We start from the raw sequence: 15,517 nt of genomic DNA on the forward strand, positions 1-15,517 counted from the left end.
GGAAGACATTTAGCAAGATAGAGATCGAGAGGAGAGGGTGTTAAAGAGAGAGTGGAGGGGGGGGGCAACAATCATTCTTTTAACCTTTTTTGAGGGCTACATCTCCCAACCTACTGGCTGAATCTGTAACATTGAAGAAGCTTTAACATTGAAGTGAATGGGAGTTTCTCGGGGCTCTGACCATTTCGGGGGCAAAATGATACTTAAGCTCCCGTATTCTTTTCCCTCCCTGCAAAAGAAAAAAGGAGGCAGCTGCCTTTAGATCAACAGAGATGAAATGAAAAAAAAACATACTTGGCAATTTATGACTTTTCATTCTCACTCTTTTCTTGCAGCTCCTTGAATCTTGGGAAAAGACGCTGCCGAAATCCAAAGCACTCACTCAGTCATCGGACGCCAATGGCTCGTCATCAGCTGGGGCAAGCAGTCCAGGATCTCGACCAACTAGCCCAATTGGTCCCGGCGGACCACCGGTATTTCCATCGAGTTCAACATCACCATCTTCATCATCCTTCAGTCCCTCATCAAACCCAACCAGTCCCACGAGATCGGATAAATTTGTTTTCTAGGCAATATTTTTTTGTTAAAATTTTGCTCCATCCGCCATATGCCCCCACTCAAATTTTTGGACTAATTACGCCACTGGAGCATACTGGAGCATCTAAGCCTGTCTAATCCAAATTTACTATTTGTGTCTCCTCTCTTTGGGCTTCCTTGATCCCGTACTGTAATGGAAATATGTCAGTGACTTGCCCTTCAGATGGGGGGGGGGGCTTGATGGGCTTGAGGAATACTATGGATCCAAAATATTTCGTGATCATTTAAAAAATGGAGAAAAGGAAGGAAAGGGATATGAAATAAGGTGAAATATGATATCATTTTCTGAATATTATGTCGAAATCTATCCCATTATTTTTTTGTATCAAGAAGGTCAACAATTTTGCTCTCTCACAATTTTTTAATTAAAGAAATTTCTTTCATTACGGCACTGACTCGTATTTTATTTGAAATGTTATACCTTCTTGATGAAAATGTATTTTTATATGACAGACATCTTAAAGATTTATGAAACGGATATGAATGTGGACAAAAAGTGATATAACTTCATTTTATTATCCATGCAAAAATAGCAAATACATAAATAAAATGTGATAATTGAAGCAGTATGAGTCAAGCACCAATATATATGTACAAATATTTTTTTTGCAGCAAGGTCTGAAAATGTGAAGTATTATATTTAATGACTCCTAATCATTCTTATGTGACTAATCACTTTTTGCAACCAATAAAAAATAAAAGGAAGTCTGTTATCCTTATAATTCATTTAAATCTGTATGATAGCCAGGTTACGATTTGTTATTGTTGTTTAATTTCCATTATAATTTATCTTCTCCTTTAACGTTGTTTTACGTGTTTAATATGCAAATTATTCCGGTGGTTACTGATAGAACAAACCGTTTTTGAGGCAGAAGTATGAGGCAGAAAGATTGTAGGACCGTTTAATGATGCCTTTTGTCAATTACTCGCAACTTTGAGACCCGTTTTGAGGTGCCAATAATTTTTTGAAAACCGATCTTTGTAAATAAAAATTCTTCTATTTTCAAGCATCTAAATGCATTTACATAAGCATTCAAACAGCTTAAAATTTGTCAAAACTTGTTTAGAGTTTTATGACATTGACTTCCATCGGAAGATATGGGATATCTCATTAAGCGCAAGAACATCGGAGGGTTTAATTGACATTTGCCATCTTACAACTTTCCTTGATTTTGATTGGCTGAGAAGCGTAGTTTCTATGGTAACTGTCGGATACAACTTGCCTTGTCGGATCAAACATCCGACAAGCCGTTTCAAGAATTTCTCCTCAGATAGGTCATGCACCGGCCGTGCGTGGAATCATAAAAAGGAGATATCAGATATAGGCCTTAATATGAAGGTCTATTATCAATATCTAAAGTTAGATTATATTTTGTATACTTCGTTTTGCTGAATAAAATGACGATGATGGCTTGGGAAGGATGAATAATAAAAAAAAGACTTTCATGCCCCTCTCATATTATATGAGATATTTACCATATAAAACTGATGAAGGTATATTGTAGGTCTTGGTTCTATTTCTTATACAAATGGTTTTGAATGTTTTTAAACATGTATGTAAATAGAGTTATATCTGATTGTTTTAAAAGAAATTTAAGTACAAATAAACAAAACAAATATGCGAAAACAAAAACAAAATCATAAAATATAACCAAAAATAATCAAGATAACCACTGCCATATATGCATTTTTTATATTGGGTTGAATTTGTGTCTCGCTTTACCGTAAAATGTTTTTATCCGTTTTGCCAAAATCTGTTTTTGATTTATGTAAATTGTATAAAGATATTAAACCTATACCTATTGAAATAAATGAGAATTATATTCCATTCTTTTATTTTTTCATTCATTCTTACTTCCTACTATACCCATCTTCATCTCTCTCCCTCTCTCTCTCTTTCCATCTCTGTCTGTCTGTCTGTCTCCCTCTCTCTCTCCCTCCCCCCCTCTCTCTCCCTTTATTCATTTATTTATTTATTCATGTATTTATTTATTTATTTATTTATTTATTTATTCATTTATTTATGCATTCATTCTCTTATAGATTTATTTACTTACTTATTTCCATTTTTTTTACTTGGTGGGCGGGGATATTGCATGTCGTCTTTTCTTCCATCTTACTTTCTAGATTTCGAATTCATTTATTTATTAAAACATCTTTCAACAGGATAAAACATTAAACAGCTCTCAGGCTGTTTCACATAATGGTCCTGCATTAAGAGAGAAATACACATTAAAAGGAAAGATTAAAAATAATTAGGAATACATGTCATATACAGCAAAACTAAAATACAAATAAAGCTAAAAAAATTTCAGAAAGAAAAAAGAATAAATAGCAAGATTTATCTTATTTTTGAAGTCAATATACAAAACATATTTCAGCTCGGAAATCGAACTTTCATCATAATATTATTTGATTTACAAATTTATTTTTTAAAGTGCTCTTTAAAAAATTATATAAAATCGGTGACAGCCCGCTAGACCGAAGGTCCGCGAGACCGAGGGTCCGCTAGACCGAGGGTCCGCGAGACCGAAGGCCCGCGAGGCCGAAGGTCCGCGAGACCGATTTTTTCCCTTCATCGGTTGCCGGTTGAAAGCTTGATATTCCAAGCATTTTGGTAACAATTATTAAGATGGGTAACTAAAAGAACAATAATATTGACGCAAGCGCGCGAGCTGAAAATTTTGATATTTCGATCTGAAAAAAATTGAAAGTTTAATGGACGTTTTTAATAAAGAACAAGATGTATATCCAACCAAATATTGCAAATCGAAGCGGGAGTTTTTTTTTTTAGGTTTACCTGAAAACGGGACATTAATCATGAAAAGTATGGGTTTATTGCTAAAGAAGCGAAACGCGAGCTGAACATTTTTATATTCCACTCTGAAAAACGGATATTTTGAGCACGATTTTGAATAAAGAACGAAATGTGCATATCAATTTCGCTTGCCGATTTCTGTCTAACATTACAATCTTATTTTATTTTTACACATCCAAAATTATTGGGGGGGGGGGTAAAACGATATGTTTGTCCCCCCCTCTTATCCCCCCAGGATCGACGCCTCTGATCGTAAGTTTATACTGAAAGTAGCAGAAACACCCCCTCCCTGCACCACACCCCCCTATATTTCGTGCGCGCAGTACGTGTTTCGCACCACCGCTAGGGCGGTGGTGAGCAGGCGTGCTCGCATTATAATTTGTTGGTGAGATATGTGTCTCTTTGATTCTATATAGTTACCGGGTATTATTTGGCACCCCCCCCCCCCCCGTTAACAGGCACTTGTTACGCCACTGCAACGAGGCGTCTTAAACCACTCGACCGCGGCAACCGATGAAGGGGAAAAAGTCGGTCTCGCGGACCTTCGGTCTCGCGGGCCTTCGGTCTCGCGGACCCTCGGCCTCGCGGACCTTCGGTCAAGTGGTCGGACCCTAAAATATCATATAATGTTGATAAGCACTACTAGGCCCTACAGAACATTAAAAAAAAACATCAGTCATCGGGAGTTTCCGTTTGCTCCTTGTGGTATATTTGATTCTTCATGGAATGATGGGCCAGTTGTGAACGGAATTGTGTTTAAACGCAACTCGGGATATCAATTGCAAATCACTTATTCACCTGTTTCATTGGTTGAAAACAGAGAATCGAGCAACTCTTTCTGAAACCGGCGCGGTCAAAGGAAAACTGCGCGCAGCAATTACCTAACAATAGATTATACTGTTGCGCATGCGTAGGGTGGGGGCGCACATAGCGACAAACTTATCTTCATGAAATATCAATACATTTTCATCTTATGTGTTTGGAAGTGCATGAGGGTATTCTGATATTCTTGCGATTTGTTGCGTAGAATCTGAATTCTTCGATAAAAAATCTATTCATCATGAGTGACGAACGTAAGTACATTTTTAGAAGATATTGCTTCCAAAAAAGAACCACCAATTATAAACCATGATAAAGATACATCAAACTAATTGAAATATAAATAACTAAATTATCAAATCTGACTGCAAAAATATGAATAATAATAATACGCTCCTACATTTTTATGATAGATTATTATTTCATCCGAGACGTAAACAGGATGAAAATTACATGATAATAATTACAAAATAAAAAAAGAACCACTTTCAGATATATAATAAGCATATAGGCACCAATATCTTTTGAATCGCTGTTACTGTTTAGTATTTTTGTGTTATTCTTTGGTGTTTCTACCATTGGATGAGGAAAAAATGCTCATATTACCAATTATAAACCATGATAAAAATACACAAACTAATTGAAATATAAATAAACTAAATTATTAAATCTGACTGCAAAAATATGAATTATATGATCCTATATTTTTATGACAGATTAGAAACACAATTATTTCATCCGAGATATAAACAGGAAGAAAATTACATGATGTGTCCAGGATTAATATATTTTATATAGAATTAACAATGAATTGAAATCAATTCAATATTTTTGTTTGTTTCATAATTTTTTTTCCATATCCTATAGCATCTCAAGTGATTCCAGCTTTCAGATATCATCTTAATGATATCTTAGAGTTCGACAAATATGTATATTTGAACGACATAAATGTTGAACAGATAGATGACTTTATCCACATGCTGAAGGAGCAAGCATTATTGATGAGGTCATCTAATGAATCTTCGGCAATGCCGAGGGCTGAGGAGAAGATGGAGGAGGATCAGGAGCGGGAGGAGGAGCAACTAGAGGAGGATAATGGAGAGGAGGAGGAGCAGCAGCAGCAGCAGCAGGATAAGGCAGAGGAGGACAAGAAGCAGCTGGAGGAGGATAAGGGAGAGGAGGAGGAGGAGCAGCAGCAGGAGGAGGATAAGGCAGAGGAGGAGGAGAAGCAGAGGGAGGAAGATAAGGCAGAGGAGGAGGAGGAGGAGAAGCAGCAGGAGGAGGAGGATAAGGGAGAGGAGGAGGAGGAGCAGGAGGATAAGGCAGAGGAGGAGCAGCAGCAGCAGGAGAATAATGGGAAGGAGGAGGAGCAACAGCAGGAGGAGGATAAGGGAGAGGAGGAGGAGCAGCAGCAGCAGGAGGATAAGAGAGAGGAGGAGGAGGAGCAGCAGCAGCAGGAGGAGGATAAGGCAGAGGAGGAGCAGCTGGAGGAGGATAAGGGAGAGGAGGAGGAGCAGCAGCAGGAGGAGGATATGGCAGAGGAGGGGGAGCAGCAGCAACAGGAGGATAAGGGAGAGGAGGAGGAGCAGCAGCAGCAGGAGGATAAGGCAGAGGGGGAGGAGAAGCAGCAGGAGGAGGATGAGGAGGAGAAGCAGCAGCAGATGGAGGAGCAGCAGCAGTTGGAGAATAAGGCAGAGGAGGAGGAGCAGCATGAGAAGCATAAGGCAGAGGAGGAGCAGGAGGAGAATAAGACAGAGGAGGAGGAGCAACAGCAACAGAAAGAGGAGAAGCAGCAGCAGCAGGAGGAGGAGGAAGAGGAGAAGGAGCATCAGCTGCAGAATCAGCAGCAACATGGGGAGGAGAAGGAGGAGGAGGAGGATAGGAAAGAGGTGGAGGAAGAGCAACAGCGGCAGCAGCAGGATAAGAGAGATGAGGAGGATAAGCAGCAGAAAGAGGATAAGGAGAAGCAGAAGCAGGAGGTAAAGGCAGAGGAGGAGAAGAAGCAGCAGCAGGATGATAAGGGAGAGGAGGAGGAGAAGCGACAGGAAGAGGAGGAGGAGCAGCAGCAACAGGAAGAGGAGGAGGAGAAGCAACAGCAGGATAAGGGAGGGGAAGAGGAGGACCAGAAGGAGCAGCAGCATCAGCAGCAAGAGGAGGAGGAGGAGGATGGCATGAACATGAACGACTCTTCTGCCGCAGAGGAACAATGTGAAGAGAGAAAGCTGGAAGAGCTACAGGTGAAAGAGGAAGTCAAGCGGGGTCAAACCGAGGAGGAGGTGCTGGAAGTGGAAAAGGAATCAGAAGGGGGAAAATCCTAAGGGGCAGATTAACCGTGAAGATGAGAAGCATTGTGAACTTCAACTTGTGGAGGAAGATATTGACAGGAAAAGAGAAGATGACTTGGTCGAGGAACATCATACTAAGAGGAGGAAAAAATGGTGGCATAAATTATTATGCTGTTTTCTGAAATAATATACTTTATAATATATAACTGCAAAAAGCCACTTACAAGGGAAAGGGGATTCAAACTGACAAAAATACCAAGACCATTGTATGTTATCGAAAACTACAGCATTCTGACAAGAACAAAAATATTCCCGGCTCTTATCCTACCCAGCACCAAATAGTATCTAACCAAATCAAGACTATTATTGCTAATCAATAATCTATATGCCTTTATTTATCATGCATAATGTGAAGATATTGTTTCGTAATTAAATTGAAAATAAATGTAAAGTGGAAATCAAAAGCCAACGTGAAAGCCTTTTCTTTTTTTAAACTGAAAAGAGATGAAAGAGAGAAGACATAGGAAGGAAGAAAGGAAGGAAGGAAGAAAGGAAAGAAGAAAGAAAGAAATAAAGAAAGAGAGAAAGATAGAAAGAAAAAAAGAAAGAAAGAAAGATAAATAGAAAGAAATAAAGAAAGAAGGAAAGAAGGAGAGAGAGAGAAAGAAAGAAACTAAGAAAGTGGAGAAGGAAAGAATAACTGAAAAGAAAGAAAGATAGAATGGAAACAAAGAATATGTAGAGAAAGAGCACGATGAAGCTTAAAGAAAAAATTGTTATTATTACTCTTCTGCTAAATATTCTAATACCCATTATACTCTAAAAACAGTTTATGCAATGTGCATCAAAATAGAATTATACTCTGGTGAAAAAAAAACTTGAAGAAATATGAACATACAAATTCAAAAGGAAGAAAAGCGGGGTATTTAACAAAAGTGACAGAATAGGGAGGAAAATAAGATACCCACTAGTCGGTGGTACACTCTAAAAAATGAAGTGCTAATTTAGCTCTTAAAAAGCGTGTATAGTGACTGCACTTCGGAGTGCTGATTTGTCTAGTTCAAATTTGAACTAGACAAATCAGCACTCCGTAGTGCAGTCACTATACACGCTCTTTAAGAGCTAAATTAGCACGTCATTTTTTAGAGTGTATTTTTTTTACATTCTTTGGTATTTCATTTTCATTTTGCCAGGAATTGATTAAATAAAAAGTGACAAATATAAATAGAATACAATATAGGAGATAATAGGACAAAACGAAAACATGCAACACAACATATTACAAGAGTACTAGTACATGAATTACATGTCGGGACACTATGCAGAGTGGTGGTTGTGGTGGGGGGGGGGCTATAACAAATAAAAAGACTAAAAGCTAGAGGATTTATAGGGTTATGCAGCAGGATTGGTCGAACAAGATCCGGCATCCTTCCCTAATTCGAGCAGATCAATAAAAGGCCTTTTTTTGTTACGCTCTTGTTACGCATGACTGGAAACCCCTTCTCGGGTGTCCAGCATGATTTTGTTACAAGTCAAGTGACAAGTACAATATTATGTGAGTTTTAATACGTCCAAAGATGACGCTCCTTAATTATTATCGATTTGATTCAAATAAGAAAAGGGGTTCCAGTAATGTCTTTATGTACGTACATATTTACAGGTTATAAAACAAATTGCATAACAGTTACATATGTATAAAAATACGATGGTAAATGGGACCAGAAAATAGCCTAAGTGCTAATCGAGCCTGGCCCTACAAATATTACAAAATGCACAATTAAGAAGGAAAAACAAAACAAAAATTCAAATTACAATAAGTTTTTATGTAAAGGGTTATCATCAATATATTTTAAAGTATCTTACTTGTATTAATTATCTACACGTTGATGGTGCGAATTTATGAAGACAAATAACTTTTTAGAGAATTCCTAAAACTTTTTCTTGATTTCTTCAATTTGATTACGATTGGTACTTTGTTCAAGAAATTGCTACCGAGAAAAGAAAGTGAAAATTGGCCTTGAGTTGTTTTTAGTTTTGGACGATATACTTGTTGGCCTTTCTTCTGTCTATTGTGCTCAATGACTTATGATTACGACACAGATTATTTGTTATTAACATAGTTATGTGTGTAATTATGATAATTAAAAAAAAAGTGTCATGTCACACGAAAATGTGTCTTAGAATACACATTGATCATTACGCCACCCGACTCACTTATGCCTGCCATTGGACCCAATTTCATGTGTCATTTGACTATCACTTATTTTACAGCGGGTCACCTGGGGACAAGTTAACGAGTCATTTGACAAAGAAAAGTTTAGCATGATTCATTTTGATTCCCATCAGGTAAGTTTGAAAACAAACTTTTTAGATTAATATTCTTCTGTTTACAAGCATCTAAATGCATTTAGCAAGCATTCGAACTGCTTATGAATTGTCAAATCTTGATTAGTGCTTTCTGAAATTTACTCCCACAGGCGGGGGGGGGGGGGTAGAGTACAGTATCCCATTAGGCACAAGAACAGGAAAGAGTTTTGCCAATGTTACAACTTTCCTTGATTTTGATTGGCTGAAAGGCGTACGAAGCGCAGTTCCTATGGTAACGGAACCTGTTTCACAAGCTCTACCTTCTCAATGTTTCCTCCACATGACAGTTTTTTTTCTTTGTACTTTAAATTGTACCTTTTCCATAATGACGTTGAGATGTAAAAATGTATTTACTTTGATGTTATTGTGGAAATAAATGAAATGAAGTGGTAAATGTCGGATAAAACATGAATTGTCTGATAAAATATCCGATAAATAGTCCTTTCGTGATTTGCTCCTCATCTAGGTCAACAGCTGTGTGTAGAATAAAAAAAAATACAGACAAGATGGGCCTAAATCAGATATCAATACCGAAAGTTAGCTTATTTGTATACTTCGTTTTGCTGAACAAAATGGCGATGGCTAAGGAGGGATGAAAAATGAAAAGTACTTTCTTGTTCTTCTAATATGATATGAGATATATACAATAAAACACTGATAAACAAAATGCATATTGTAGGTCTTGGTTATATTTCTTATACAAATGGTCTTGAATGTTGTGAAAAATGTCGAATACTTGTTAATAATATATTTAAATCGAGTTATATCTGATTGATTTTTATTATTAAATCTAAATAAAAAAAAATTCATATGACCCCCCCCCGAAAAAACCCCCCAGAGAACCAATTGCATTCTGAACAGTTTTTTATATTGAATCAATTTTTGCCTTGCCTATAGTGTGCTTTTTAAATCAATTTTGCGAAAATTTAGTTTTGAATGTGAATTGTATAAAGATATTAAAACTGTACCTGTTAAAATAAATGAGAATTGTATTAATGCTTTGATGTTTGCGTTGAATCGTATTCTCTACTTTCTCCATCTTCATCCCTCGATCTCTCTTCCTCTCGAACAAAAAATGTTGAGATCAGAAATGTTCGTTTATATTTTTTGGTTGCACACCGGCTTTTCTTTCCATCTTAATTACTTTCTAGATTTCGAATAATTTGATAACTTAATGATATGAAGAGGCCGCAGATGCGGGGGGAGGGGGGGGGGCTGAAGCCCCCACCCTCATTTTTCAAAAACCGTGTACAAAAAACGTAAAATTGACCATTTAATTGTGATTTTTTGCATGGTCAGCCACCCCCCCCCCCTTGAAAACCGTTCTCCGGCCTCTGATATGAACATTAAAAAAAACATCGGTCATAATAAGGGAGGGTCTATTTCCTCCTTGGGGTATTTGGTCCTTCGTAGAATGATGGGCTATGCAGTTGTGAAAAGATTTGTGTTAAACGCGACTCGAGAAATCAAGCGCAATTCTCTAATTCGTGTGTTTCATTGGTCGAAAATCGAATTACATTTGACTGCAATTCTTTCTGAAACCGTTCAAGGAAAACTGCGTGCATTCATTACGTAACAATAGATTTATACAGTTGCGCATGCGTAGGATGGGGGTGCACATACATAGTGACAAACTTATCTTCTTCATGAAATATATCAATACATTTTCATCTTGTGTGATTGGAAGTGCATGAGGTATTCTGATATTCTTGCGATTTGTTGCGTAGAATCTGAATTCTTCGATTAAAAATCTATTCATCATGAGTGACGAACGTAAGTACACTTTTAGAAGATATTGTTTAAAAAAAAAAGAATCACTTTCAGATATATAATTTGACTTCTCAAAAGCGTTTGACACAATAGATCATGAAATACTGTTATGTAAGCTATCAAATTACGGTATCAGCTTTAAAATGGTTTAGGAGTTATCTTACTGATAGAATTCAGTTTGTTACAGTAAATAAATCAGAATCTCCAACAAGGCCAGTTTCCTGTGGAATTCCACAAGGTAGTATTCTTGGCCCTTTGTTATTTATACTTTATGTTAATGATATGAAAAATTCATCTCATGTTCTCTCATTTATTCTCTTTGCTGATGATTCCAATATTTTCTATACACACCATGATCCACATGTACTTATGAGCACTATGAATACAGAATTTAAAAAAGTAACAAACTGGATTAAAGCCAACAAATTGTCACTGAATCTGCAAAAAAACTAATTATATGCTTTTTAGTCATTCATTGAAACATCAACCGCATCAATACTTTTAGATAATACTGAAATCAAAGAACTGCAAACAACAAAATTTTTAGGTCTTACTACTGATAACAAGCTTACGTGGAATGCTCGTATCAACAATACTTGCAAAACTGTGTCAAGAAATATTGGGGTCATCAATAAGCTTAAATACGTTCTTCCAGCACAGGCGCTATCCATGTTGTATTGTGCATTAATTCTACCATATCTTAATTATGGAATTCTGGCATGGGGTAATGCCTCTCAAACGAGACTAAATAAAGTCTTGCTACTTCAGAAAAAAGTACTAAGAATAATATGCAATATGTCCTTTAGAGCTCATACGGATGAATTGTTTCGTCAGAAACGTATCCTTAAAATCAATGACCTGTACCGCTTGCAACTATTCCAATTCATGTATCAGCTAGATAGAAATAGTGTACCTAATGTCCTACAAAAGAAATTTATCAGAAACAATACTTTACATTCATATAATACGAGACAATCAAATGACTATCACTTACCTAAGAGTAAAACAGTATTTTCTAGCAAAACTGTATTTTTCACAGGCCCAAAACTGTGGAATTCTCTGGACAGAGAAATGAAAGAGGCAGCTAATCTTATACGATTTAAATTACTCATAAAAAAATTTCTCCTGAATTCTTATTGATTCAATCAAATATTTGTGAACTTCATACTTATCCACGGTATAGTATTGATTATTTTTTTAAGTCAATATTTAGTTGTGTATATAGTGTAAATACATTTGTTTACAGTGTTTATATCTATATAATTTTATAGAATTTTGCTGATTATTTTACTCTATTTGTGTTTTGATAGGGGGTCTACATTTTACAAGCTCTGCTTTTTAGTAGGCCCCTCCACTTTTTTTCATTTCATTGCTACGTTTCAATCCTGCATATGTTATGCATTTTTTTCATTGTAAACATGATCATTACGAAATGTACTTTCATCATTGTGGAATATGAACATATCAATATCAATAAATAATAAGCATATACGCAAACAATATATTTTTGAATCGCTGTTACTGTTTAGTATGTTTGTTTTGTTCTTTGGTGTTTCTACCATTGGATGAGGAGATGATGCTCATATTACCAATTATAAACCATGATAAAAATACACAAACTAATTGAAATATAAATAAACTAAATTATTAAATCTGACTGCAAAAATATTTGATTTGATTTTGATTTGATTTATTGTTTTCTTCTGCATCCATTACATTCGTATAATACATATTTCATAACATAATAAACATAATATGTTAGCATTTTTGGCATGAATTATAAATAAAGAGTACTAAAAAGATAATTCCAGACGAAAATGATTATATGATATTTACAATTTGCAGGAGAAGGATTGTCATCATAAGCAGATTGCTTGAAAAAAAAATGACAATCCCAAACTTATACTAAATGAATGAATTAATACATTTATAAAGCAGAATGGGCATATGATCCTATATTTTTATGACAGATTAGAAACACAATGATATGATCCTATATTTTTATGACAGATTAGAAACACAATTATTTCATCCGAGATATAAACAGGAAGAAATTTCATGATGTGTCTAAGATTAATATATATTATATAGAATTAACAATGAATTGAAATCAATTCAATATTTTTGTTTGTTTTATAATTTTTTTCCATATCCTATAGCATCTCAAGTGATTCCAGCGTTCAGATATCATCTCAATGATGTCTTAGAGTTCGACAAATATGTATATTTGAACGACATAAATGTTGAACAGATAGATGACTTTATCCACATGCTGAAGGAGCAAGCATTATTGATGAGGTCATCTAATGAATCTTCGGCAATGCCGAGGGCTGAGGAGAAGATGGAGGAGGATCAGGAGCGGGAGGAGGAGCAACTAGAGGAGGATAATGGAGAGGAGGAGGAGAAGGGGGATAAGGGAGAGGAGGAGCAGCAGCAGGAGGAGAAGGCAGAGGAGGAGGAGAAGCAGGAGGAGGAGGATAAGGCAGAGGATGAGGAGCAGCAGCAGCAGGAGGATAAGGCAGAGGAGAAGCAGCGGGAGGAGGATAAGGCAGAGGAGGAGGAGCAGCAGCAGCAGCAGGAGGATAAGGCAGAGGAGGAGGAGAAGCAGCAGGAGGAGGAGAATAAGGGGGAGGAGGAGGAGCAGCAGCAGCAGCAGCAGGAGGATAAGGCAGAGGAGGAAGAGAAGCAGCTGGAGGAGGATAAGGGAGAGGAGGAGCAGCAGCAGCAGGAGAAGGAGGATAAGGGAGAGGAGGAGGAGAAGCAGCAGGAGGAGGAGGATAAGGGAGAGGAGGAGGAGGAGCATCAGCAGCAGCAGGAGGAGGATATTGCAAAGGAGGAGGAGCAGCAGCAGCAGGAGGATAAGGCAGAGGGGGAGGAGAAACAGCGGGAGGAGGATGAGGAGGAGAAGCAGCAGCAGGAGGAAGAGAAGGAGCAGCTGCAAAATCAGCAGCAACATGAGGAGGAGGAGGAGGATAGGAAAAAGGTGGAGGAAGAGCAACAGCAGCAGCAGGATAAGGGAGAGGAGGAGGATAAGCAACAGAAAGAGGATAAGGAGAAGCAGCAGCAGGAGAAGGATAATGGAAAGGAGGAGGAGAAGAAGCAGCAGCAGGAGGAAGAGAAGGAGCAGCTGCAAAATCAGCAGCAACATGAGGAGGAGGATAGGAAAGAGGTGGAGGAAGACCAACAGCAGCAGCAGGATAAGAGAGAGGAGGATGATAAGCAGCAGAAAGAGGATAAGGAGAAGCAGCAGCAGGAGAAGGATAAGGGAAAGGAGGAGGAGGAGAAGAAGCAGCAGCAGGATGATAAGGGAGAGGAGGAGGAGAAGCGACAGGAAGAGGAGGAGGAGGAGGAGAAGCAGCAGCAGGATAAGAGAGGGGAAGAGGAGGACCAGGAGGAGCAGCAGCATCAGCAGCAAGAGCAAGAGGAGGAGGAGGAGGATGACATGAACATGAACGGCTCATCTGCCGCAGAGGAACAATGTGAAGAGAGAAAGCTGGAAGAGCTACAGGTTAAAGAGGAAGTCAAGCGGAGTCAAACCGAGGAGGAGGTGCTGGAAGTGGAGAAGGAATCAGAAGGGGAAAATCCTAAGGGGCAGATTATCCGTGAAGATGAGAAGCATTGTGAGCTTCAACTTGTGGAGGAAGATATCGACAGGGATAGAGAAGATGACTTGGTCGAGGAACATCATACTAAGAGGAGGAAAAAATGGTGGCATAAATTTTTATGCTGTTTTCTGAAATAATGTACTTTTTAATATCAAACTGCAAAAAGCCACTTACGAGGGAAAGGGGGGGGGGGGTCAAACTGACAAAAATACCAAGACCATTGTATGTTATCGAAATTACAGCATTCTGGCAAGAACAAAAATATTCCCCGGCTCTTATCCTACCCAGCACCAAATAGTATCTAACCAAATCAAGACTATTATTACTTATCAATAATCTATATGCCTTTATTTATCATGCATAATGTGAAGATATTGTTATTGAATTGAAAATAAATGTAAAGTGGAAATCAAAAGCCAACGTGAAAGCCTCGTCTTTTTTTTTTTACTGAAAAGAGATGAAAGAGAGAAGACAGAGGAAGGAAGAAAGGAAGGAAGGAAGAAAGGAAGAAAGAAAGAAAGAGAGAAAGATGGAAAGAAAGAAAAAAAAGAAAGAAAGAAAGAAAGAAAAGAAAGATAAATAGAAAGAAATAAAGAAAGAAGGAAAGAAAGAGAGAGAGAGAAAGAAAGAAACTAAGAAAGTGGAGAAGGAAAGAATAACTGAAAAGAAAGAAAGATAGAATGGAAACAAATAATATGTAGAGGAAGAGCACGATGAAGCTTAAAGAAATAAAAATTGTTATTATTACTCCTTTGCTAAATGTTCTAATACCCATTATACTCTAAAAACAGTTTATGCAATGTGCATCAAAATAGAATGATATTTTATTTACAACATATACTCTGGTGAAAAAAAACTTGAAGAAATTATGTACATACAAATTCAAAAGGAAGAAAAGCGGGGTATTTAACAAAAGTGACACTCCAGAATAGGGGGCAAATAAGATGGTGCCAGTTAAAAATGGCAGAGGTAAAAATGGCAGAGGTAATAATGGCAGAGGTAATAATGGCAGAGGTAAAAATGGCAAAGGTAAAAATGGCAGAGGTAAAAATGGCAAAGGTAAAAATGGCAGAGGTAAAAATGGCAGAGGTAAAAATGGCAGTGGTAAAAATGGTAGAGGTAATAATGGCAGAGGTAAAATTGGCAGAGTTAAAAATGGCAGAGTTAAAAATGGCAGAGGTGAAAATGGCAGAGTTAAAAATGGCAGAGGTAATAATGGCAGAGGTGAAAATGGCAGAGGTAAAGATGATAAAGAT

At 37.4% G+C, this 15,517-nt stretch overlaps 2 protein-coding genes across 2 annotated transcripts in view; both read left to right on the forward strand.

Moving 5' to 3' along the window:
* Positions 1 to 2,313, forward strand: part of LOC121422266 (sorting nexin-8-like) — a 33,002-nt gene extending 30,689 nt beyond the window's left edge. Inside the window, exon 13 of the mRNA XM_041617182.1 lies at positions 336 to 2,313. Coding sequence (XP_041473116.1) covers positions 336 to 569 — 234 coding nt within the window. The 3' untranslated portion in view covers positions 570 to 2,313. The remainder of the gene's footprint in view (positions 1 to 335) is intronic.
* LOC121422579 (golgin subfamily A member 6-like protein 22) lies at positions 1,000 to 14,398 on the forward strand. Its single transcript, XM_041617728.1, has 5 exons — positions 1,000 to 1,033; positions 5,440 to 5,556; positions 5,683 to 6,213; positions 13,184 to 13,639; positions 13,913 to 14,398. Exons 1-5 carry the CDS (start codon positions 1,010 to 1,012, stop codon positions 14,396 to 14,398), a joined length of 1,614 nt encoding a protein of 537 aa, XP_041473662.1. The 5' UTR covers positions 1,000 to 1,009.
* The last annotated feature ends 1,119 nt before the right edge of the window (positions 14,399 to 15,517 follow it).

The sequence above is a fragment of the Lytechinus variegatus genome, chromosome 10, assembly GCF_018143015.1.
Source record: "Lytechinus variegatus isolate NC3 chromosome 10, Lvar_3.0, whole genome shotgun sequence".
In the NCBI taxonomy this organism is placed as follows: Eukaryota; Metazoa; Echinodermata; class Echinoidea; order Temnopleuroida; family Toxopneustidae; genus Lytechinus; species Lytechinus variegatus.

What these genes read in the sequence shown, in the direction of transcription:
- LOC121422579 (XM_041617728.1), top strand. Translation starts at nt 1,010, where the DNA reads ATGTTATACCTTCTTGATGAAAAT. An exon ending in AGGAGAAGCAGAAGCAGGAG is followed by an intron (nt 6,214 to 13,183) that starts GTAAAGGCAGAG and finishes AAGGCAGAGGAG; the next exon opens with AAGCAGCGGGAGGAGGATAA. An exon ending in AGGAGGAGGATAGGAAAAAG is followed by an intron (nt 13,640 to 13,912) that starts GTGGAGGAAGAG and finishes CAGCAGCAGGAG; the next exon opens with AAGGATAAGGGAAAGGAGGA.